Below are 24,780 nucleotides of genomic sequence, written 5' to 3'. Positions count from 1 at the left end.
TGTTGTCATTATTATTATTGAAGATGATAATAAAATTCTTTTAAAATATATAAATAATAATTTAATTTTTTTAAAATATTAAAATTTTTTTAAAATTTTTATAAAGTTTTATATCATTAATAAATTTATATAAATTATTAAATTATTTTTTCAGATGTTGTTATATTATTGTAAATATAAGAAAAAAATTTTAAATATTTAAACAAAATTTATAAATTATTTATCTTCAATAAAAATAATTTAATAATTTACATAAATTTATTAATGATAGAAAAGTCCTTAAGATTATGAAAAAATTATGACATTTTAATAAATTAAATTATTATTTATATATTTTAAAAAAAATTTATTGTTTTTTCCCCTATTATTATTTAAATCGCGCATTTTTTGGGGCAACGGATTGTCTGAACGAAAATTAATTACATCAATATTTCGAACTACATAACCTTAAAGATTACTCCCATACCTGACTGATAACTGGTTCCGCCCCACCAAAACACTAGAAATAAAAGCGATCGGGGCAACATGCAATTCCCTGAGAAAGAGTAAGATCTCACCTTGTTCCTTGGAGGATGTGTCATAAGTTCTAAGATTTGCTGCGAATAATTAGACGCACTTACTAGTGAGTTGCGACTAAAACCAAGATTAAATCCGTTCGCGCGTGGCATTGGCCAGAAGCACCAAAAAAAAAAAAAAAAAGTCTTTCAGTAAATACTATTTTCCATCCTATTTATTAAAAATAAATGACAGTTGCGTGGAGGTGGTACAACGTATTCTCATTCTAACTTTTACAGTGTCCGGCACAAAGACCAGGAGCGATGAAAACCGTGACAGATAAAAAAAATAAAAATAAATAAAGCACCGAAGAAGCACACAAGCTCTCCACAGCCCAGCATTTAAAGTAATAGACTGCAAAATCGAGAGTCGAACATGTTTTTGAAGAGTAGAATATACTTATCCTCAATAAAAAAGTTCGTGTGTAACAGTAAGACCCTAAAAAATTCAGGTTTCCGTGATCAGACAAAAATAAAAAGGACAGTTGGGGCTTTAAGAGGAAGGGCAACCAAGGTGTCATGCAACCATGTATCTGTTCTCCCCCCCCCCCCCCCAAACTCCCCCAAAAACCCAAATTTCTGGAGACAATGTGATCACTCATTATAATTTAAAGACATTCACAGCTTAACCTTCAACGTTCTTCTTCTTAAATTTACAATAACAAGGAACAGGAGTAAGAAGGCCAGAGTGATTGTTAAAGGAAGGATCGTCCAGAGAGTGAAGCCATAGACATTGCTTGATATCTTATCCCACCTTTCCTGAAATTCAATACATAAAACAATAATCAACACAGAGAAGCTAAACGCATGCTATGATAAGTCTCCCATCACACGCCTTCCCACATACAGAGATAAATATAACCATGCTGGTCATACCAAACAATAAAAGAACCAGCAACCCGGCATAGAGCACTGTTTAAATCTGTTCCCAGCAGACAAGAGAATCGCAACTCTGAATACCTTATATCAATTATTGAACAGTCATACGGTCATACCTCATTCAGTCTCTGCATAGTTTTGTTTTGTTTGGAGAAAAGGTCTCTTGCATATTCATAAAGCTCCAAGTCAAGATCATTAAGATATTGTATCCGCTGGAGAACTACTTCAGGAATCTGAAGTCGTGCCTGGAGAATCAAACAAATAATTAGAAAAGGGATTGCACAACACCACAAGCTAGCAACAGAGAGCATGAATTTCCAACACCTATTGCAAATATGTACACATGATAATTATTATTAATCTATCGTACATAATTAAGGCCCAAGGCAAGTCTTGACGTAGACAAACAGTTCATCATATTACTATGAAGTTGTTCCTTGGACATCTGAACAGGCTCAAATGTAGAAACACTGCTATCTGATTTACATACACGTAATTCAGCACCAATAAATAGGCAGCATACACGTTGCATGTGTCAAACTTTAATTAACTTTGTTGAACTTGAGCTCTGATCACACACTACTAACTACTACGGAAACAGGTTCATTCCCATAGGACCACTATATCAGGGATTTGATCCACTAATGTCAGAAATAAAATTACTTTATGATGATGTTTCCAGCAGCACAGAATCTTGATTTTTAACCGCAAGCAACCACAATTGTTCAAGCCTAAATGCTTTTGAGAAATCTTGAAATGATTTCAGGACAAGGGAATGAGCATAAAGGACATTACCCCAGCTTCTTAAATAAACAATAGAAACAAAAAAGACACTACAAAAATTACTACCTTTGATCTTAAATATAAGACATCGATACCTAATTCACTCAAACCAATAAAACTAGTTAAAGTTAGTTGAGCTAATTTAATTTGTAGCAAAACTTGATTTCTTTTCAAATTTGCCCTTTATTAATGGCTGACACTCCTTATGGACCCCAAATTTCTCTCGTAATTCATTTGATGAAGGTATTTAAGGAAAATGCATTCTACCAAAAAGTAACAAACTGTTTCTTCTCATTTGGGGGAAGCGTTCGGAATGCCCAGAAGACCCAGCGAAAAGCAGCGTACCTCTTTTGAAAAGTTCACAGGAGCAATCTTCTTTAAAGAAGAAATGCGTCGTTGTGCCTGGGCCTTCCGTAAATTAGAAATACAGCTCTCATAAGCTTCTGTGAGCTTTTCCACAGTCATCTAAAATGGATGAAAAATCAAAGTAATTGTCAAAAATATAAGAAGCAGATACTATCTGATAAGTTCATATAAGACATCATATCATATCAAGAAAACATCCTTACATTTGATTTTGTTGATTCTCTGTTTTCACTAGAATCAGTCTTATTTGGTCTCTTGTCTGAGATGCTACTCTGTCTCGCAGTAAGAGATGTTGTAAGAAAGGTTTTCTGACTCAATCTTTAATCTCATAATACTTCATCAAGGGGACGCTTCTTACCTGATGTTCACTGTTATCAGGTTCTGAATCTGAAAGCGAACTCTGTTCTGCATTATAAGCACGTAATCAACCCAAAGCAATGCCAACACTAAGATAATAACTAAAGCTCAGTGCAAAACATCATTTTCGACACACCCAAAAGACCACCTGACAACATATATGTGCAGGTACAAGAGAGATTATGCTCCACATACTGTACTATGTTATCTGACTGAGAAAAAAATGCTCAAGCAAAACAAAGAATGCTTCCATCACACTAACCAATGCTATCAACATGATTCAGGCTAGAATTTGGTGCTTTAATCTGTGATATCACCTGAGCACCAACGACATTGGCAAACATAGTTGCAGATTCTCTATGCTCCTCAGTAAGACCAATATATAACATGTCATCCAATCTCTTCTGTAAGATTTATAATCATACGCTACAATAGTATTAATAAAGGGAGTAAATAAATATATGATGCCGTTGGTCAGAGCAAAAAAAAAAAAAAAAAAAAGCTGCAAATTCCAATGTTTATTTCATACCTTTGCAACTTCAAGCACATATTTCCCCAGAATCTTATGCTTCCGCACACAGTGGCGCACTTCATGTGATTCTAGTTGGTAAGAATTGTTTGTCAAACCTGCAACCTGTTTATTGAATAGCTGACCCTTCGTTAAATATAGCAGGCAGCAATACTATGAAAATTCTGCAAAAACAAAGAATTGTGTGTTTGGATTGTATTTAAGAAACTAAACCAAAAGGCTCTATTACCAAATTACGCGCTTTCTGTACCTACAGCACTACCTAAGTACTGTGCTATTTAAAAATGAGGTGCTATCACTTAAAATATAAGGATGCATAAGACACTATCCAATAAAAAGGCATAGTGTATGGCATGCAAGAGGCACAAACTGAGAGTTAATAATCAGCCTACAATAATGGTAAGTTCTGCAGCTGAAAAACATCTCATCTTTTTGTAGTAATGGCATATGAACAGAAGCTCAGATTCCATGTTGTGTAATTCCAGTCAATCATAACTTCAGAAAACAGTGAAAATATAAGGCAGTTATAAAAATGTAATATAAGTATAAAAGTTTCCACAGTTCTAAGGAGCACACTGATACCTGGAATGTTGCTCCATTGTGTACAATTTCCTCAGCCACTGGATGATTGATGTATTCATGTAATGGCATTGCAAAATCTTCCATGTCATAGGAATCATTGCTCTCAGTTATACGTTGTCCCCTAGCATACCTCTCATCTCTCTGTGCATTAAAGTTGCAAAATCAATCATCAAGATGTCACAGGACAGTAAGAAAGAACATCTTTATTAGACAACGGACTCCCAATATAATATTTCATTAAATGTTATTAAGTGATACATGAATGCATTTGAAAAGTTTAGAAGCATGGAAAGAAAATGCGCAAGTTGGAAAGTGCAGCTATAACTCAAAGAAGAAATATACCCTAGCAAATATGTCTTCCCTCATCCATGGGACCAGATACTTCCATGGCCAGATATCAAGTGTGCTTACTCCTTTAGTCTTGCTGCGCAAGCGTGCAGCCATATCTATTGCAGATGTCAAGTTTGGATGCACTAGAAATCTAGCTGCAACCTCTATTGAAAATTCGTATGTACTAAAGACACGATCAACTGGATCCCTAAGTATAGTAACCACAGAAGTTCTTTCCTTTGGAAATTTGGATGTCAAGCTATAGTCGTCATGTGTAGCTAACAGCTTACACTTAGATTTGCTGCAAATTTATGAAATAGGAGAAAAAAGGATCAGAAATAGATGATTTTTGTGTCAATAGTCATATTTAATTCAGCAGTTTTTGAATAATATCTGACATTTCAGAAGCTGCTTTGCTTTAAATGCTATGATAAAAATGCCAAATATCTATCACAAATCATTTGAGGAAAAAATAAAAAATACTGCTGTGAATTGCACGTTATTTAGTGGAGTTTGGTAAAAAAAATTGTAGAACTTCTGTAAGCGACCAGGTTTACAAAGACAGATTTTAAGGTTTTAAACTATGAGCGAATAATGTAGTCCAGTGTATGACAATAAGAATTCAGAAGGCACCTTGGATCAAAGCGCAACTTATCATAAGAACGAGGACATTCCAGAGAGTTGGGATACAACTTTTTTAAGAAACTGCAGAAATAATATACCAGCAGAAAAATAGGTTAGTGAACCTGATAAAATGCAAGCTTGAAATTTTTTTCTTAGTAAAATTACCAGTGAAAATATGTGCGCCCTCCCGTTCTGGGGACATGTAGGAAGAATAGTAAATCCCTTAGTGTGTGCTTATCTTGTCTGATTTCCTTATCAAGGGAAGAGGAAGCCCAATTTCTAACAACTCTTTCGCAATGCCCAAAATCAGCTTCTGCAAAAGAGTCATTCACTGGCACCAAAATAATAAAGCAAAGTTTAAGCCAAAATATGATATTAAATAAAAATAATAAAGGAATACATAGGAAGTAGAGAGACTAAATGGAAAAATAATATACCTAATCCAACAAGCAGCAACAGGACATAAAATTTCAGAGCAGGATCCATTCACAAAAAGACTACTCAGGGGCTGAGAGCTAAGGAAGAAGGCACCTGATGCAGAACTAGCAGTATTAACTAAGAGATAAAGAAACAAATAAATTTGAATTATAAACCCTATGACTAAAAGTTTACTCCTCCAGTTTTTATTATAGGACACTTTCAATGATATAGACATTTTAAGAATAGTTAATTTTTTTCTTGATATTATAAAAAAATAAGGTGTACTTTTATTTTTATCTTTAACTTCAAATAATAATAAAACTACATTAAATACCTTCATACAAATCAAGAAGGGATAAAATTAAAAAAAAAATTAATTGTTACAAGATGACCTATATTTTAGATTAAAAATTACTTTTAAAAAGTCTTATAAATAGCAGGGACAGGAGGGAGTATACTTTGGCTGAAGAAGACTAAAGTTTTCTTTTCCGCCAAGATATACCAAAACGATTCCAATTAACAACAGAACTAGCAAAACACAACTGAAAAATGAGCAATTCTATGTTGGGAAGAAACAAATGAAAAATAAAACAGATTCAAACCAATCAGAAAAGTTCGGGCTTACAAGCACACAACTGGATTAAGAAAAGGTTCTTGTGTTCTTATGTATCACGAGAGGCAACAGCAAAACCCGGAATACATCAACGACAAGGACAGAGCAAGAATCCAAGCAACAATTAGAGAGGAAATTTATGAAAAGAGAAGACAATGAACCTCTGGTATTGAAATCGAGGATCTTGTGATCATAAATTCCCAAAAGTACATTGGGACTCCATTGGATAGAACTCAAAATCAACTTGGACCCCCCCAAAACCCTTTCAGTTGATCCCCAACGTTTCACACCTAATAGTTTCCTGGGAAAGGAAAAAGACCCTAGATTCTTTGGGCCCTTCTTTCTCGGGAAATCATGACTCTTACCTTGAAGACCACCTCGTGCCACATTCGGCACCTCAATAACACAGAAATGGAGGCTAACCGATGATCAAAGGAGATGAAGGGATCAGAGAAGCCGTGCAATCAACGGCTCGAAGCCATAAATTGTTTTTGTGATGTTACGAGGTGGTAACAAAACCCCAATGCACTTAAAATCATTAATAAGTCAACTTGACTCAACTCTCAAGTGTTTACAGGATATTCTATTTTTTTTTAAGTACGTGAAATCAGACAAAAAAATTTGTTTTGGGTATTGAACTTGCACATTTATGCGAAGTTTCGAATTTTGAGGACCGTAATTGTCAAAAGATCATAAAATTATTTCAAGAACAAAAATATCCTTATCGGATGGGCAACATGACAAAATTATTACATACTTATAAAATAAATTTTTAATATGATGTGAAATTGGGTATTTTCTGTGAATTGAGTTAGCACATTCTCATTTTATTAAAAAATGTATAATATTTTTTAAAAAATTAAATATTAAAAAATATAAGACATTTTTAGTCTTTTGAAATGTAATTATTGTCTTTTTTTTTCAAAAGTACTTTTAATAATAATAATTTTATATTTATTATAAGGTGTTTAATAGAGATAAATATAAAAAAATAGGATTAGTTTGAAAGTAGATAACTACTTTATTGAAAGGTGAGATTTAATTAAAAATACTTTATATTTTTTAATTGAAAAAGCAGTAGATTTTGGTATAATTTACAATTCATTTTTTTATTTACAATTTAATTGTCTATTATTTATAATTTCTTTCAATTTGTAACTGATTTTTCTTAGAGTTACAATTATTTTTAATTTCTTTCAATTTTGTAATTGAGCTGTATTGTGTATTAAGTAAGGGCATTTTTTTTATCCTTCAATGTTTCCTCATGGGATAATAAGAAAGTCTTAGACCTTGTGTATCATTTTGCTCTATTCCATTTAAAAATATAAAGCATTTTTTGAAGAGTTAAATATTAAAAAATATAAGGTATTTTTAATCTTTTGAGATGTAATCATTATCTTTTTTTAAAAATGTCCTTATTAATAATAATTTTATATTTATTATAGAGCATTTAATAGGGATGAATATGAAAAGATATGATTAATTAAAAAGTAGATAATTACTTTATTGGAGGGTGAGATTCAGTTAGAAATACCTTATATTTTTTAAAGAGGGAGTATAATTTTTCATGTATACTCTATTTGAACCATAATACAAGCTCTTATTGATTAATTTATGTTTCTCTTGACAAAAAAAAAAAACTAATTTATGTTTCTTAAAAAATTGGTTAAAATCTTAATTTTTTTAAATTTTTTTACATATTTTCAATCATATCCTTGAGAATAATAAATACAATATTTGTTTTATTCAAAAAACCCCTTGTTAATTACCCAATAAAACAAGGGTATAATTAAAATACATATATACATGTGTGCGTGTAATACTTACCTAATGTCTTATATTAAAGAAGATTTTACACTGTCAAGAGTTTCTTGGTTTAATAATAACCTACACTTATTTTTCAAGTTTCATTTATAAGTTAATTTTTACATTTACTTGTCAAGCTTTTAAATTTACAAATTGGTAAATTTATAGGTAATTACTTTTTCTTTTGAAGACGTTTTTTGCAATGAGCGCTCTATTCTAGATTTTTGATTCAGATTAACGCAGTTAACAACGTGTGGACATCTCTTTAAAGGCATACTTTTCACTTAAAATTTAATTGTTGCTACGTTCCTAGAATTTGAACTCTAAACTTCACTTCTGAATAAGAGGACGAACCCCCCTGTCAATTGATGCTTTTTATTTGAGGCTTTAATTCTGGTTTCGACCAAAACGAGCGGAACCAGAAAGTGCGAACCGTTTTCAAATTGGAACGTAGAAATTGCGATATGCAGGTGGATGCTCTACAGCATGCACACCATAAACCCCTTCCCCACCACCTTTTCCATTTGCTCATGCATCCTCTTCTCTTCTTTTTTGCTTATTTCACTTTTCCTAATCTAATTTTATATCTTTTTATTTTAAATTTTAATCTGTCCCCTTAACTTTTAAATTCCCTCATTGTTTGGTCAATAATAATGAACCTCGAACTCAACGTCCTTCATGCCGTCTACCCTTTCAAATTACGCAAATGCCACAGTTAAGAGTTATATTTTCTGCAGGATAACATTGACATTGATGTTAATGGAAATGCATCGACTTGCAAGTGCAACGGAGAACTTATTAATACAAAACTTGATTTGCACTCTTCATTTTCATGACAAGGGCCCTGAAGACCGGATAAAACCTCCATGTACGTATTATAAGAAATTATAAATCACAAAAGGGCCTATTCTCCTAAACAAGAGAATCCTTGCTCGGTTTCTTAAGCTCAGGACTTTCCTTATCTTGATTGCCCGTGTTTTTCCCTGCCAAAAGTGCTGCGCTATCTTTGTCTTTAACCTGTGAAGGAGAATCACAGTCATACATAAATGAGTAAGTAAATTAGAGTTTTGAGAAAACATCAAAGGAATAAAGTAAAAAGATGGAGAAGATGAAGGCGTGCCTGAGACGCTATTGAGAGATCTCCTAACTGTTTCTTCTTGTTCTCCTGGGTGCAGAAATAAGAATACAAGCCCATCCCAAAGATGGCAACGAGTATTCCAATGATGTTCCTCTCAGTGAAGGGGTCGTGCAGCAATGTGTAGCCAAATGTCAGGACAAGACAAGTCTTGAGGTGGCCTAGCACTTGATAAGTTACAGGAGATGTTTTCCCGATCACTAGAAAGGTGCTGAAGTTGACAGAAACAGCTATCAAGCAGGACAGGATGATGAATACCTTAACCACCAAAAAAATAAAATAAAATAAAATAAAACTCGTTATGGGAATTCCAAAAGTCATGCATCATCTAATATAAACTGCACAGTGCATAATGAGGATCGAGATCTGATGTTACCAAGACTATGGGAGCGTATTTGTAGGAAAAGACGTTTTGTTTGGTGAGCATCTGATCCACCAGGGGGCCTGATACGAAAAGAATTGCTGCTTGGAATGGAGCAGATTGATAGAGCAGCTGCGTGGAAGACACGTTAAGCTTCTTCTGTATTGCGTTGGTAAGCTGAATTTTGCACATGATTAAGAATAAACATTCTTCTGTGCTTAAAGCCTAGTCTATAAGCCATATCACAGCTAAGCGATACATACTAATTACAGCAGTCAGCAGACAAAGGATTAAAGGATACAATTTGGCTAACACAAGTAGTGATGATAGCTAGAAGGGAAAGAACGGTTCCAACGAAATTGAGTTGAAGGTCTGTGACTGAGGCAATGCCAACCCCAACCAGTAAGAGGAAGAGAGAGAGCTTTATTTTCTGGCTGCAACAATAAGTGAATGGGTTTTTCGCAGTTAACACAACAGGGCCACGGTTGGATAATTTAGGCATTACATCCGAGTGTTTTCATGACTTGTTACCTGAACTGCTTCTTGAGGAAAGCAGTTTCTAGCAATACGGTGAATGGTATGATTGCAAGTTTTGTCATCTGAAAAATGAACATTCCCAGAAGGAAAATCAGTATACATTCAGCAGGGCACAACAAACAATGTAGATAGCCCTGTCAACGGAGTTAATAAGATATGCATCTTCTTTGCAACTGAACCCATCAATTCAATTAATATCAGCTCACACTAATGAAACAAGAGAAGCGAACCTGATAGAAACCAATGGAATTGAAACCGAGGCTCAAGTTAAGAAAGCCAATGGAGACGCCATTTAGAATGCCAAAAAGCATTACGGTCTTCATGTCAACGGGCTTGTTCTCGAAGAAGTTGAGGCGTTGAGCCACATGAAGGGTACAAAATGTGACCATCAGATGCCAGCTGGTAAGTGTTGTGGCTGCCCAAGAAACCAAAAGAGGGGGAAAATGTTAAGCAGAGGAATAGTAGCAAATGGCAACACGTTGAAGTTTAACCAGTCATGTGGAAAGCAACAGATAATACCGAAAGGGAATCCCAGATTGCTCATGAGAGCTTTGTTGCAGATGACAATGGATACAGAGGAGGCCACGGAGAGAAACAGGGCGCCAATAACACCCAATTGGAAGCTCGACAACTCTCCCATCTTCCAATAATGTGAAGAGCGCAAGTAGAGATGAATTGACCTTATTTAGTAGGAGCCCTGAAAGTGAAGACAGCAGAGAAGGGAAACCGAGTTCAACAGATACAACAGGAACAGAACAAAAAGGAGAAGTGATATGAATGTGCAGTGTAATACCTTTGAAAATATAGAGATTTGGGGTGAAAGGGCTCCTATAGCTCCATGAAACATAAAAAGGGAGAGAAGGCGTTTGGGAGGTTTAAGGCACAAAGTGGAAAGAAAGAGGCGAGGCTTGTATGGGAATGAATGCAGCTTTTGCTGGTCCTTTTTATGTTGCAACTTAACTTTGTTTGCTTGGTTTCGCCTAACGCCGTTAATTCACTTGGCAGGAGCTTTTGTTCTCATCTCCGGAAGCTCATTAACGGCCATCTCAAGCAACCAGATCAACACATTCTCTACAACTGATAACCCCTTCTCATCTTACATTACCTTCTGCCTTGTTTTATAAGTTCTTTTATAAGATTACTAGTTACTACGGATAATTCGATGCACTAATATATTCCTACATTAATCAATAGTTTTTACTATCTTTAAAAATATACTTTCTAGTATTTAGATCATACAAATTTCATCTTTTAGGTGATTAATGATTTTAAGATATGAACAACCTATTTTTCATACTTAATAGTTGAAGAATTTATTTTTCAAATGCCAAAAGAATAATTCATCTTATTTTAAATATCCTAAATGAAAACCTTGCCGAATAAGTTGCACTATAGTCATATTGTTTTTGGTTCTTGTTGGGGTTGAAAATAATTTATATTGCGTTAATCATTGGTGAAAAGAGAATAAAAAAGATTTTATTAGTGACAAGAAGTTACTTCATGAAATATAAACCCTTGATGTGACAGAAACTTGAGATTTGGATTTCATTCTAAGTGAACCTACCCAGAGATTGTTTTTGACTGTGCCGAAGGAAAGGAACGAGCGACACCGTCAGGAAAACAGGTGAGAGGTTAAAATCAAAGACGGCGATGATGGTGATGAAGGCATCGTCCAAGTTCGTTCTTTTGGGCGAATTCAGTTTCATCACCAAACACTGGTTTTGATTTTTCAATGCCGATTTGCCTTCAAAATTATATAATGCAATAAGAGTCTTGGCCAGCAAGACAGGAAGGTGAATGAGTGAGACTAACATTTCTTTTTATGCCATGTATCTGCAAATTCAAGCAAGGCTTTCCTACCCAATTCATTGTTTGGTAGGCACCTTTAATCTCACTCCTAATTTGAATAATATTCTTTAGACACACACACAATTGTGAACCCCATATGAGCTCGTTTTCCTGCAAGAAAAATAACGGGAAAAAAAACTCCTCAACCTATAAGGCCAGCTGGCCTCTCCATATGGGTGGTCCGTCTTATTGTTATTATAATTATTTCTATCATTATTGTTATTTGTTGATTTTGCACAGTCCTGGAATTTATTGGCGATGTTGAAAAAAGTTAGTAAGATAAATAACTTTTTTATTTGTGGTAGAGTTTAGTAAAACCATTAGCAATTTATATATATGTTTCTTTCTTTTCATTTGTCTTTTAGATACACTTGGAGTTTCAACAATGCAGTCATTGTTATAATCATGTAGCTACATTCCGACAATGTTTGTAGTTTTGACGGAACTTTACTTGTGATGTAGGTTAGAATTAAATAAATAAAGCAATCTACATGCTTAGAATTATGAAAGATTAATAAGTAAATAGGATCTTGAACTATTATTTAAAAATCGTCCTGAATCTTGAACCCTTAAAATATGCAAAATAAATTTTAAACTTTTAAATTCAAAGCAGAATAAACACTGATTATTACATTTTTAACAATGTTACAGTCCACACAGGTATTGTTTAGGATTTATTTTTTTACAAATTTAACCCTGACTGTTACAGTACCCACGTAACAAATAATAGTGTTAAAAAAGTTAATAGTCAGTATTTATTTTGTTATGAATTTAAAATTTTAGGATTTATTTTGCATATTTTAAGCACTGTTTTGAAAACCGGACCGGACTGGCCGGTCGGATCGTCGACCGGTCTGGTTCAAAGGAAAAAACTGTTTTAAAAGTTGAGCCGGTTTGAGCCATTTCGAACCGGCGGTCAGACCGGGAACCGGATCCGATTTTCAAAAACCGAACTGTTAAAATTTTTTTATTTTTTATCAAATTTTTTTTAAAAAATGACTAATTTTTTTAATCATTTGATATTATATTGTATCATATGGCTTGTTAAGTCATGATAAACTTAAAATATTTAATTTTTTTAAGTTAAATAGCAATTTCATATGTATTTTTTATATTTAAATTATTATATACGTATATAATTTTTTTAATTTAATTATTACGTCACCAGTTGGACCATTGGTCCAACTGGTTGAACCATGTGAACCGTTAACCGCTGACTTTTTCGGTTCAATGTCCGGTTCGATTCTGAAAACATTGATTTTAAGAGTTCATGATCTAGGGCTATTTTCAAACAAGAGTTTAGGATCCTATTTGCTAATTAACCCAATCTATATATATATAAAAGTAGAACTACAAGCAATATCTCATGACGACATGTGTCCTTAATTGTATTTTGTTGAATTTATTTTTAAATTTTTAGTTTTAAAAATAGATAAAACCACTTTACCCTCAAATGTCTCTTTATTATCTCAACTTCTTAAAAGAACATAACTGCAAGTAGCATTATATATAAAAATAGAACCACAAGCAATATTTCATGATGACACGTGTCCCTAATTGTATTTTATTGAATTTATTTTTAAATTTTTAATTTTTTAAAATAGATAAAACTACCATGCCCTTAAATATCTTTCCATTATCTCAACTTCCTAAAAGTGCATAACTTCAAGCAACATCTAAAAAAACACGTGTCTCTAATTTTGTTTTGCTCTATTTATTTTTTTAATTTTTAAAAATAAATAAAACTATCTTACCTTCAAGCATCTTCTCATTATCTCAACTTTCCAAAAAAGTAGAATCACAAGCAATATCTATGACAATTAATTTTTTATTTTAAATTTTTAAAATAGATAAAATTTTCTCATCTCCAAATATCTCTCCATTATCTCAACTCCTCATTTATATTTTACTAAAATAAAATTATTTTATTATTACTAAAATATATTATGACGACAATCAATTTATCATTTAATAGTTAAAATCAAGATTGATAAAATATAATAGTTATTTTTATTATATTAAATTTATAATATAAATTTACTTTTTAAGTTTGACACGTGTCTAATTTACAAAATACTATAATTTTAAAGAGTCATGCTAGATTTTAATAATGTTTTATAAAATAATCTAACTTATATATTTTATTTTTTTTTATATTTTTCTAGATTTTTAGATCCCATAATCTATCCATTTTAATCATAACTTCTAGCTTCCTAAATAAATAAATAATCATGAATTTCTAAATGTAATTTAAATTTAATATTTTTAAATATATAAAAAAGTATCTATCATGAAAAAACTTTAAAAAAATAAAAAAAATTGAACATTGTAACTCTCCCTACACCTGATTTTAATTTTTTTATATAATATTAGGTAATTTATATATTTAAAATTTTTTTATATTTCTCATAATTTTTAAATTCCATAATCTATCCACTTTAACCATAACTTCCTAAATTTTATTCAAATTTAATATTTTTACAATATATAAAAAAGTATCCATCGTGGAGAAATTTAAAAAAAATCAAACATTATAACTTCCCTTACATCCAGTTTTGCTTATCTTTTATAAAATAATTTAATTTATATGTTTTAAATTTTTGGGGTATTTCTCCTAATTTTTCAAATTTCACAATCTATCTATTTTAATCATAACTTCCTTAGTATTATTTAAATTTAATATTTTCAAATATATAAAAAATAAAAAATTCAAACATTATAACTTCCCTTACACCCTGAAAATTTCTCCTCTATCAAAGCCACTCCCCTTATCCAAAACTTTCCTACTATTATATCTTTCAAACTTCTTATTTCTAATTTCAAAATTGAATTTAAAAGATAAGGAAAAATTTTAATTTTCACAACTTCTCCACAACTATTAAAGACCAATTCCATTTATAATTTTCAAGCAATCTTCACTTTTAATTTCAATGCAACCGTCACACATCACTCCTACATTTAATCTTTAGAATGCTAACATGTTTTTTTTTTTAATTTTTATAAAAGACACAAAAATCAAAGGGTAATTTGCCCATATCATCATTCCTAAGCTTACTCTCCCTACTCAACATAATTGTAGGATCCAAAGGAACATGATTGACGAGATGAAAGCCATGAAGCACACAAGGTTGTGATGGTTTTTGTATGAAAAGGGTGAGAGATTAGCAAAAAAGCTGCAAAGCATATTCCTATATGCAGATAACTTGGACAAGTTGTTGACATTATTCAGGATATTGGGAAGTTTGGGAGAAGGGATATTCAAGTTCTTCTCATGATATTCTTAATTTCTTAGCAATGTGATTAATGCATATGGAGACCCAAATATCGTTTTGATAAAGCATGATATAAACAAGGTTAGCTTCCTCAATGGAATATTCACTCTATGCCATATACATAACAATTCATAAATAGTTTCTCCAACATGTACTTAATCGTGAGAATCGTACGTTTTTAATTTCTATTCAATTTGTCTCTTCAATAAACTTTAAGGCTACGGTACAATATAGCTATTATAGGACGAATTGTTGGGAAAAAACTGCAGAGAGATAGACTTCAAGAATGAAAATGGAATACTTGAAATCCGAACATCAAGAAAAAGACATATTCTTTAACACTCAAGTATAGATTTTTCAATAGCATATCAAGTTGTCTCCCTCATTATGCTGGATGTCAACTCAATTTCAGATGCTTTAAGAGAAAAGGTTTCATCTTATTAGGTTTTTTCTATCAAAAGTGAAACCAATTTATTTGATAAAAATCGTTAGTGCCTTAATATTGATTTTAACTCACTAACGAAGGATGGACTTTTAACAATAGTTATTTTAAACTTTTAACATCAATTATTAAGGGAAATTGAAAAAATGGATAGCAAAAGGTAAAGTTTTAACGTTGGTTAATTAACTGACATTGAAAAACACTTTCAATGTCAATTATATGTATAATTGATGTTGAAACATGTAAAATAATAATTCAAATTTTTTTAAAATTTAGACTTTTAACAATGGTTTTTCAAAAATCATTATTAAAGGTCTTTTTAACTACGGTTATCATATGTAATTGTTGTTAAAAGTAGTTTTTAAAAATAGTTTTTGAAAAACCATGGTTAAATTTTTTTAAAAATATTTTTTAAATTTCCTATATATCCATATCTGAAAAAATAAAAATTATATAAATTATAAACAGTATGCCAGTAGAACCAAAATTAACATACAATAAGTTACAACTACATTATTTATTTGGACAACTATTAAAAACTATAAAATTATGTTCAATTACTTTGAAAAGTATTCTTAGAGAAGTTGTTGAGTCAAAATATCCTGAATGTCATCGATCTCTTCTTTATTATAAGGCTTCGTATTATCAAAAATTTAAATGATAAAATTAATCATAATAATAATTTAAAGGAATTAAATACAATAATTTAAACTAAAATAATAAAAGCAAATACCTCTCGCAATCTTTTAGTACTTCCAACTTAAATTATTTCATACATATAATGGATAACATAATATTCACATTTTGCGCTTCCTGATTGCCTACGGCACTAAAATAAATGAAAATTTAAAATTAAACCAAAACATGCAAAAATATAATTAAATATGAAAGTTAGAGATTCATATTTACATTTGGGTAAATTCATTTCATTAATGATTTTTGGTTGGATTCCCTGAACACAAGCATATAATATGTCCCAAGTGCATTATTATCATTTGTAAATGAAAAAACATTACAAAAATATAAATATATCTAGAAGTAAAATTCTATATAGATAAAAGCTTACTTAAATCTCAAGAAACTTAAAAATTTAAGTAAATTAAATAAATTTGTACACATAATAATTTCTCTAAACAAGTATAGATTTCATTATACTATCCAGCAACATTCATCTAAAAAATTTATCATAAATAATTTAATTTATCTAAACAAATACAAATTTCATTCCTTTATCCAACAACATTCATATTAATCAACATAAATTTAATTCCTCTATACAGAAACATTTTACGGAAAGAGAAGAATTACATTAATTATAAAAAATAAAAGCAACAAAAAATTATACATATATATATACATTTCCAAACAAGAAAATTTTCCTAAATCAAAGAAAAAATAGAAACAAAATAATGATAGTTATTTGTAATCTATAAGCATGAAAATGCAATCCAAAAAACTAACTTGAGGCAACACCTCACAATGGAGAAAGAGGAAGAAACATCAAAGGGAATATTCACTTACAATAGAAGAAATGGAAGAAAAGCTAAAGCAAATGGATCGAGACCCAAATCAAAAAATGAGCTTGACGCATAAAGAAAAATGAGGAGAAAGTACCTTAAAAGCCCCAAAATCAAACAAATGAAGACAAAAATAGCTTCAAAGAAGGAAAATGGCTTCATAGCATCAATAACAAAATCAATGGCAGTAGTTACAAGCTTCTATGGTGATGGTAACGACAGTGGCGATGGCACATAGTGACTTCAACAAAGGCACGGTCAGTTCAACAATGGAGAAGGGTTTCTTTGGCATCCGCACTGTACTTTAGAATTGAGAGAGGAAAGAAACTTGAAAATTTTGCATTGTGCTATCCGTTCAGATCTGTTTATAAATTTCAAAATGAAACAACATGGATTCTCTAGAGAATCATGTCGTTTATGTTTTTAACGTTGGTTCTTTGTAGAACCGATATTAAAAACTTGCTTTTTTAAAAAAAATTATTTTATTTTCAACGTCAGTTTACTTAGATAATCGATGTTAAAACACTATTTAACATTGATTATTAGATAACTGACGTTAAAAGTGTCTCATCCCAAAAGAAAAAATTTGTATATTTATAATTTTGTTGCCATCTTTTTTACAACAATGGTTTTTTAGAGAATCGACATTAAAAGGCGTCTTCAAAAGCATAATTTTGAGTAGTGACCCTTTTTAGGTAGGCTCTCAAATTAGGAGAGCAAGTTGAAAAAGAAGATAAAGCATGAGAGAGGATCAACCGAATGAGAAGTAAGATTGAACTGAGTGGTTGTAATTTTGAAATCATTTATAATCATATTGGTATAAATGAAGTGTATGTTATAGATTCTTAGCATATTGAAAAACAAAATCCTTATAGATGCATTTTATAATTTCATTATTTACTTTAAATATATGAATTTGTCCATTATGGATTGTGGAGGTATTATTTCTAGAACACATAAGTTCTTATTTTTGAGGTTGATAATAATAATGGAGATTGAGTTCTTGAGATAAGAGATGAGCCCCATTAATTGTTGGATGAGGCAAGTTGTGTTCTATGACTTTTGTCATTATGCATTGTGATATTATTAAATTTTTGTTTTTGTAATATATCTGAACATAATTTATCAGTTAATCATTTTATTTAAAGACAATTTACTTTAGATTTCAAGTAAATATCATTAGTTATTTAAATTATTTTTAAAATGTTCACATCTCGTGCAATACACAGGCCACATACTAGTTATGAATAATAAAATTGTCTAAAATAATCGTTACATAAGTATTTAGATAGCCACTTTTGGTTGCACATCAATATCGACAACACAATTACATATTTCCAATTTTTTTCAAAAATGATCTGTGTTTCAATGATCTCATTCAGAAAAATCATTATATCAATGTATACTTCTTTGCAATCTTTAAGTACTCCCCTCAATAATAGGATCGACATCCCAATCTCCCATTTAATGTTAAAACAATTGAGAAATAAATCCCAAATAACTGTGAGGACAACCCCAGAAAGGGAAAAAAAGAAGAAGAAAGGAAAAAAAAAAAAAAAACTTAATCAAAACAAATAATGATAATATTTAGAACTTGAAGCAGCGTTGTGGTAGACCAGTGTTATGATCTACAATCACCATCTCTGTGGCATTGTCACATCTAAGCACGTCTTGGCCTAACTTGGCTCCAGCAGATTTAAGAGCCTTGAGAGAAAGGGCTTGATTGAAAAGGTTCAAAGATGGTAGCTTTGAGGCTGGAGGCAACTTCATTCCTGGTAACAAATTTCTGAAGTCTTCCTTCAACAATGGCACCTCAAAGTCTTGTTTCTTGTGGTTAACCACGTTGTCTTTTGCACTAATATGGGCCCCTGGTTCCATATGGTTGGTTGAAAAGCTTGCTTGGTTTGGGAAATTTGGGTATAGACTAACATAACCTCTAAGGTACATCATGTCTATAAGGAATTTCTTCCACGAAGCGGCCCATCCGTTTGTTCTAGACTTTGGAATTTGAACTGGGTTTTCCTTGGGATTCTCGGTGAACCTCATGTTCATATACACATAGAATTCTCTCCAATGTTTTGGAAAGAATACTGCACCCCAACTGCATGGTAATTGGTGTAAGTAAGGTGTGTTTGGATGGATTTTTTTGAAGAATTCAGTGGCATTCCATTTTGGTCTTTCTTTCACAACTTCAATCAGTTTTGGGGTGTAAAGCGAGATGGAGGATAGCTCTGGGAGAGAGACTTGAGGGTCATAGTGGTAAGCCAGGAGTGCATACTTGATCCATAAATAATAGTAAGGAGATACTTCTATATCATCCTCAAGCAGGAGACCAAAATCATCATCAGAAGAGGGATACCAACTCTCACTAACAGCTCTGATTAGTCCTCCTTGGACGATTCTTCTTCTGAGGGTTTTGGTCCCATGGGGCCATTCAAATGAACTCACTAGTCTTATAGTTGCCTCGTCCACTTTACTGTCCATGTTGAAGGTGATAGGAACTTGGTCCCCGAGATAGTAAGCATTGCTCAGAGATTTGAGAAGCCTTGCTAGCGATCTGGCTCGATTTTGTGTGACGATATTGACTGAAATTTGCATCTTATTCCAATCTGCATGGGACAATTATGAAATTTGATTAATTGTTAAAACTATAAGTGAAAAGTTTCATGATTATATTTGGAATTTAAGGTTATAAAAAAAATTAGGAATTTGATATTTCTTACTTGGTAGTGCAGTTGAGCGTAGATCAGCCATCCAAAGAACTTTTGACACTGAAGCTCTTGGCAGAAGAACTAGGGTGGCAGTACCTGAATTAGACTCTAAAGCCATATTCAAAGCTTTCCTTACATGAGGATCAATGTCAGATACAGTAATAATCACGCTGGGATTGTGAATTTTGATTAACCCCTTCATGCTAGAGTATACGGCTTGTATTATTGGCACCTCTGAGTTTGATATACCAGAAAGCGCTCCAATCGACAAATCAAAAATCTTAAAACGACGCTCTTTACAAACAACCTTAGGCCACTTCAGAGCTGTTGCAGCTTCTTCACAAGGGCAGAAATTGCCTCCAGAGACAACAATGTAGGCCTTTTTGCCAACAGTGGATCTGAACTTCTCAAAAAGAGGTGCAAGTGATTTAACTTCGCCCACAGAATGAGCATAGAAGAGCGCATCAATTTTTTGAGGGTACATTGTTGCCCACTGAGTTACATAACCAGTGGATAGTGCTTTCCACCATTGGTCATCTCTGAGCTGGACTATATCCTTAAAGATTACTGTAGTTTCAGACACATAAGCAAGCCTATGTTCACTATCTCCCCATGTTTCCTTGTCATTAGGGTCAACTGGAAGAACAAATGAGCCCCCATTTCTATACTTCTGAAGTTGATAGCTGCATTTAACCCAAACCCTAAAATTAATTTTTCGAACACTAATTGGGCTACTCATGTTTTTGCTAGGCAATGTCAAATGTTGCATCCCAAAATAACAGAACTTCTTTTGTTATTTTGTCAACACACCCAAAACAGCCCATATTTCGACAACTGAACAAATGACTGATCCAGGCCCGTGGAAAATCTTCATTAGTCAAATTCTTGGTCTACAAAAGAAAAATTAAAGTTCCGGATCTAGTTCCTTGTTACTTGTCACTAGTGTTTGAGAACCTAACAGCAGTAACTAATTGCAGCCTTTCAGCATTTGGTTTTGGCACATCGATACTTGTTTGACTCATCATCAAATTGGAGTTTCTATTTCTAGTGTTTTTCCCAAGCTAAGGGTATCTTCCTCATGTGAAGAATTTGATTACAGGAATATAACAGAAAGTATTTATTTATTCTTGTACTATTTTTAAATCCATTGTTACAACTATTCATATTTTTATAGATAAATAGAAAGTTCTCATCTAAAATTAAAATCTGACGCAGTAAGGACTTTTAACTTAAAAACAAAGAAGGTTAAAAGGCAGTTGTGCTGATTTTTTTAGGAAGTAATTAGTTGTGCTGATTTTTTCAGAAGTAATTGCAAAGGGTACCAAAAGTGAACTTGTACACATACCTGAGGTGTAGATCTTCCCCAGTTCCGAAGGTAAAAGGCGTCTCAATGAAAAGCGTTTTGACGAGATCAGCAGATAAAAACCACGAGCTAGATAAGAAATCCACCTGCACAACTTTATCAACCGTGATATCATAGGCAGGATCTGGCAAATATAGTCCTGCTTCTTTAGACCGAAATTTTCTGTAACTAGGAAATGTAAAATCTTTCTGTCTAAAAGGCAATATCCTTCCTATGCTGCCCAGAACAGAATTCTTGTATTTGTCTGTCCCTGCCACGTGAGCCAGAATCTGCAACATCTTCCTCCCAGGAATCAAGTCGTCGTCCATAATGTACACAAGATCAGCTTCGGTCTGCAAGGCTATCTGGAACCTTCCGTAGTACTTGAAATCATAAGCGGAGCTTATGAAGCTGATTCTTGAATCGTTATAGCTGTCGACAATCCTCTCGAGGGAGGCCTCATTTGGACTGCCAAATGAAAGCACCCAAACTTGGTGGAATGGGAGCGTCTGTTGAAGCAAAGAATCAAGCTGTGCACAGAGTGTTTTTCTTTTGAAGTGGTTCAGTATGACAGTTATTTTTGGTCGGTGTTGCAAACTCCATCTGGATTTCATTGCCATGAGCTGGGGAAGAGTCTCTGGACCAATGGTTTTTCTTTGGAAGTCCAAAACATCATTGTAAAGCTCTCTCTTCAACTTAATCATCTGAGCATCATTGGATTTCTTCTGCACGAAGTCTATCTTCTCGTGCTCGCAAACTTGAGATGGAGTAATGGGTTGAATCTCCTTACTGACAACAGAAGAAGAAACTTCTTGGTAGCGAGTCAATACGTGAGGTTTGATCATAAGCTGCTTCCACTGTTGCGCGATTCGGGTAGCCCACGTGAACTCTGGTTTGGTACGTAAATCTATAGGAGGACTCATGTAGTACAAGAGGAACGTTGCATAAACCGCGAAGAAAAATTGAAGACATGTGAGAGTGGCCACAAGCTTAGCAGACCCAATTTTTGGAGCCTTCGTTTTGGGCTTTCCTCCAACGCACTCATTTATCATCCCTTCCAAGTAATCACCACTTCTCACTTTTCTTCCAAAACTCATGTTGGAAGTCGGATCAGATTCAAAATGTTGAACCTGCAGAAGAACACAGAATCAGGAAGATTTAAGTGTACAAGAAATGGTGGTGAACTTTAATAGGGAAGGGGAGGTGCCCCATGAAAAATGCAGCGAAGGTCACATGGAGCAGACTAATAGAGAAGAATTGGAAGCAAACACGTTACCTGGATTGAGTAGAACTGCTTCTTGAATATATTAATCCTTAAGACACATAATAAAGCCGGCTTTGATGCCGCAGAGAAGGGCTGCCCCTGCGTTTTTGGCACTACCCTCCTTACTCATCTATATCTACCGTTTTTAACTGCCTTTCCCTTTCCCATTTTTGTGCTTCCTTACAAAGATTTTCAGTTTGATAACCCCAAAAGAATAAAATCCATGAACTCCGTAACCGACACGGGACTTTCCACACTGCATTTTGACACAGAATTTACAAGCTAGAATATTTAAGCAATATTAAAAAAGAAAACAAGAGAACGATCTATGGCCTTGATCAAATTAAAACTCAAAATAACCTTTTAAGAAGTCTTCTTTTACTTGAGAGGGGTCAATTGGCTGTCCATAAGATTTAACAATGAAGGCACCAACTTATAAGGTCTTAAAAAACTAGACCTGTGATGATGGACGTTACAATCCATTGCTGATTTTGTGTGAATGGGTTCTTCCGCAAGGCCTTGATTGGTTACGACTGCATTTACTTACTGGAGACAACGAACATTGAGTATAAAATAGTCATAACTCTTGTATACATATCAGAAGTATTTGACTTTTGGCAGGAAGATGCCTAAATGAAAATATCAGCAAACTTTGCCAACGGGCCGAGGCCGAACTTAGGCGAGTGAGACACGAGAAAACCTTGGCTGGATTCACCCGAAGAGAGAGTTTGAGTGAATATTGACCGCTTAGGCTAGAAATAAGGTGTTGACATCTATGAATTCGACGGGTCAATTTTAATTCTTGTTTTTTCCTATTTTTCCGGGCAGTTGAAGAAAGAATAAACGTGTGTCTTGTGTAGAGTTGGATTTGATACTTAAATCTATTGAGCCACTCACGATGTGATAGTAATCAAGTGTGAAGAGAAAAAATTTTGATGTAGCTCAAGTAAACCATATCATTTATAATCTATTTAATAAAAACATAATATTTATATGATATTAAATATAAATTAATTTTGACATGATAGTAAAAAACAAAGATAATAAATTAAATATACATTCTATTATGAGAGTAAAATCAATTAAAATGAGAGAAATATTTAGGTACACAAGATGCATCACGTCATTTGTGGTTTGTTCAATTAAAATGATCTAAATAATCTAAATAAAATCTTGTATTATATTTTTTAAATTGATTTTATTTTTATAACATAATACACATTTGATTTTTTACATTTTCTCCTTCTACTGTCATTGATATTAGAATTAATTTATATTTAATGCCATTTAAATTTTATATTTTTATTGGACAGACGACAAATGGCGTGATGTACCTAGTCCACTTAAGTATTTCTCCTAAAATAATGTCACGTAATATTTTATAAAAAAATTACATTCAGGTCTCAAAAAAAGAAGTTTATTATTGAGAGATTTCATGAAATTTATAAGATATTTTCAAGTCTCAAATCCTATACATGGACAATTGGATAACAACAATTTATAACTTGCCATCACAAATTGTCATTTTTCTTTATAAATTATGAATGGCCATTGCCCAGTTGTTAATACACTTATTCAAGTTGTCAATGCACATAATTTAGGATTTGAGAATATTTTGTAAAATTCATAAGATCTCTCAATAATAAACTTCTTTTTATGAGACCTAAATATAATTTTTTCATATTTTATTCAGATGATTTAAAATATTTTAATTAAATAAATTATAAATATTTTAATTGAACGGACTATAAGATGGAGCACTCTATCTATTTAACAATTTCTCATTTAAATATGGTTCGCACTGTAAAACTAAATTATAAAAACCACACGTACAGAACCTATATATATCCATTTAGGCAAGTAGCATAGGTTAACCGGAAAGATCCATAATAGAGGGAGGGTTCATGACTTGCGGCCGTGGATAAAGGCCTTGTTTATGTATTTACTATTTAGCCCCAGAACAGAACTGAGTCAAAAAAAAAAAAAAAGGGTTGAACGAAGAGCGAAGATTCAGGGACTGATGATATTTTGCCCCAGTGAACTGGATTTTCAAAGGGTAAAATCAGCATGGCCTAAATTCCATATGGTCGACTGTCACGTGCCACAACGCCTATGCAAGTAAGATCTTCCCACTGGTCAAACGCCCGGGCCTTTACCTTTGGGTCTTCACGTGTAACCCAGGGCTTTGTTTGACACATCAATTTTGATTTCTTGTCATCTCAGTCTAAAGTCAACACCCCCTTTTCTTAAATTAACCTAGTTTGCAGGAGCCTCCAATTTTTCACACGTTAAAAAAAAAAGAATAGAAAAAGAAAAAAGAAGAAGCGCCCGCTTAGACAGACACACGTATCTATATTTTATACATGTAATCACTGGAATTTGGAGGTATCTTGCGGCTATTGCATCGTCCGGTTGTCTAAATTATGGAACAATGCAGATTCATGATTTAATAGAGCTCAATTTTCGGCGCGTTGTTGTTTTTTAATCCAAATACGCAAGTCTTTTGTT

General features: G+C 32.8%; 3 protein-coding genes across 6 annotated transcripts; all 3 read right to left on the bottom strand.

Annotated features, from left to right (window-relative positions):
• Window positions 1-931: 931 nt before the first annotated feature.
• LOC129315238 (protein-tyrosine sulfotransferase-like) lies at window positions 932-6,551 on the bottom strand. Of its 3 annotated transcripts, none has more exons than XM_054958820.1 (13): window positions 6,403-6,551; window positions 5,442-5,535; window positions 5,170-5,335; window positions 5,014-5,085; window positions 4,393-4,681; window positions 4,051-4,191; window positions 3,469-3,573; window positions 3,202-3,343; window positions 2,941-2,987; window positions 2,786-2,854; window positions 2,562-2,681; window positions 1,550-1,678; window positions 932-1,313 (listed from the first exon to the last, which is right to left on the bottom strand). In XM_054958820.1, the coding sequence occupies exons 2-13, from the start codon at window positions 5,488-5,490 to the stop codon at window positions 1,173-1,175; spliced, it is 1,470 nt and encodes a 489-aa protein (XP_054814795.1). In that variant the 5' UTR covers window positions 5,491-5,535; window positions 6,403-6,551; the 3' UTR covers window positions 932-1,172. The 3 variants fall into 3 exon arrangements, with proteins under 3 accessions (XP_054814795.1, XP_054814793.1, XP_054814794.1); XM_054958818.1 differs by having other exon boundaries at window positions 6,199-6,548; XM_054958819.1 differs by lacking the exon at window positions 6,403-6,551 and adding an exon at window positions 6,050-6,192.
• A 2,048-nt stretch (window positions 6,552-8,599) lies between these two features.
• LOC129316244 (UDP-xylose transporter 1-like) lies at window positions 8,600-10,824 on the bottom strand. Its single transcript, XM_054960564.1, has 8 exons — window positions 10,670-10,824; window positions 10,396-10,573; window positions 10,107-10,291; window positions 9,871-9,938; window positions 9,641-9,773; window positions 9,355-9,516; window positions 8,964-9,236; window positions 8,600-8,860 (listed from the first exon to the last, which is right to left on the bottom strand). Exons 2-8 carry the CDS (start codon window positions 10,514-10,516, stop codon window positions 8,756-8,758), a joined length of 1,047 nt encoding a protein of 348 aa, XP_054816539.1. The 5' UTR covers window positions 10,517-10,573; window positions 10,670-10,824; the 3' UTR covers window positions 8,600-8,755.
• A 7,555-nt stretch (window positions 10,825-18,379) lies between these two features.
• LOC129315391 (uncharacterized) lies at window positions 18,380-23,109 on the bottom strand. 2 transcript variants are annotated; one of them, XM_054959038.1, is made up of 4 exons: window positions 22,633-23,109; window positions 21,012-22,528; window positions 19,679-20,349; window positions 18,380-19,564 (listed from the first exon to the last, which is right to left on the bottom strand). In XM_054959038.1, exons 2-4 carry the CDS (start codon window positions 22,103-22,105, stop codon window positions 18,543-18,545), a joined length of 2,787 nt encoding a protein of 928 aa, XP_054815013.1. In that variant the 5' UTR covers window positions 22,106-22,528; window positions 22,633-23,109; the 3' UTR covers window positions 18,380-18,542. The 2 variants fall into 2 exon arrangements, with proteins under 2 accessions (XP_054815013.1, XP_054815014.1); XM_054959039.1 differs by having other exon boundaries at window positions 21,012-22,138; window positions 22,285-22,665.
• Between the last annotated feature and the right edge of the window lie 1,671 nt (window positions 23,110-24,780).

The sequence above is a fragment of the Prosopis cineraria genome, unplaced genomic scaffold, assembly GCF_029017545.1.
Source record: "Prosopis cineraria cultivar Desert tree isolate PC_DT_omini unplaced genomic scaffold, ASM2901754v1 PC7, whole genome shotgun sequence".
Lineage (NCBI taxonomy): Eukaryota > Viridiplantae > Streptophyta > Magnoliopsida > Fabales > Fabaceae > Prosopis > Prosopis cineraria.
Note: the sequence above shows the minus strand (reverse complement) of the source record. Positions and strands in the feature narration are given on the sequence as shown.

Bases quoted from the DNA above. Each gene is read 5' to 3' on its own strand.
- LOC129315238 (XM_054958820.1), bottom strand. From the start codon at position 5,490: ATGGATCCTGCTCTGAAATTTTATGTCCTGTTGCTGCTTGTTGGATTA. The intron at 4,192-4,392 runs GTATATTTCTTC...TTTAATGCACAG, and splicing joins GGGAAGACATATTTGCTAGG to AGAGATGAGAGGTATGCTAG. The intron at 1,679-2,561 runs GTACGCTGCTTT...TTGATTCTCCAG, and splicing joins CTGTGAACTTTTCAAAAGAG to GCACGACTTCAGATTCCTGA.
- LOC129316244 (XM_054960564.1), bottom strand. From the start codon at position 10,516: ATGGGAGAGTTGTCGAGCTTCCAATTGGGTGTTATTGGCGCCCTGTTT. The intron at 9,237-9,354 runs GTAACATCAGAT...TTGGTGGTTAAG, and splicing joins AATACGCTCCCATAGTCTTG to GTATTCATCATCCTGTCCTG. The intron at 8,861-8,963 runs GCACGCCTTCAT...TCTCCTTCACAG, and splicing joins ATCTCTCAATAGCGTCTCAG to GTTAAAGACAAAGATAGCGC.
- LOC129315391 (XM_054959038.1), bottom strand. From the start codon at position 22,105: ATGAGTTTTGGAAGAAAAGTGAGAAGTGGTGATTACTTGGAAGGGATG. The intron at 20,350-21,011 runs GTATGTGTACAA...GGTTAAATGCAG, and splicing joins GGGGAAGATCTACACCTCAG to CTATCAACTTCAGAAGTATA. The intron at 19,565-19,678 runs GTAAGAAATATC...TGTCCCATGCAG, and splicing joins ACGCTCAACTGCACTACCAA to ATTGGAATAAGATGCAAATT.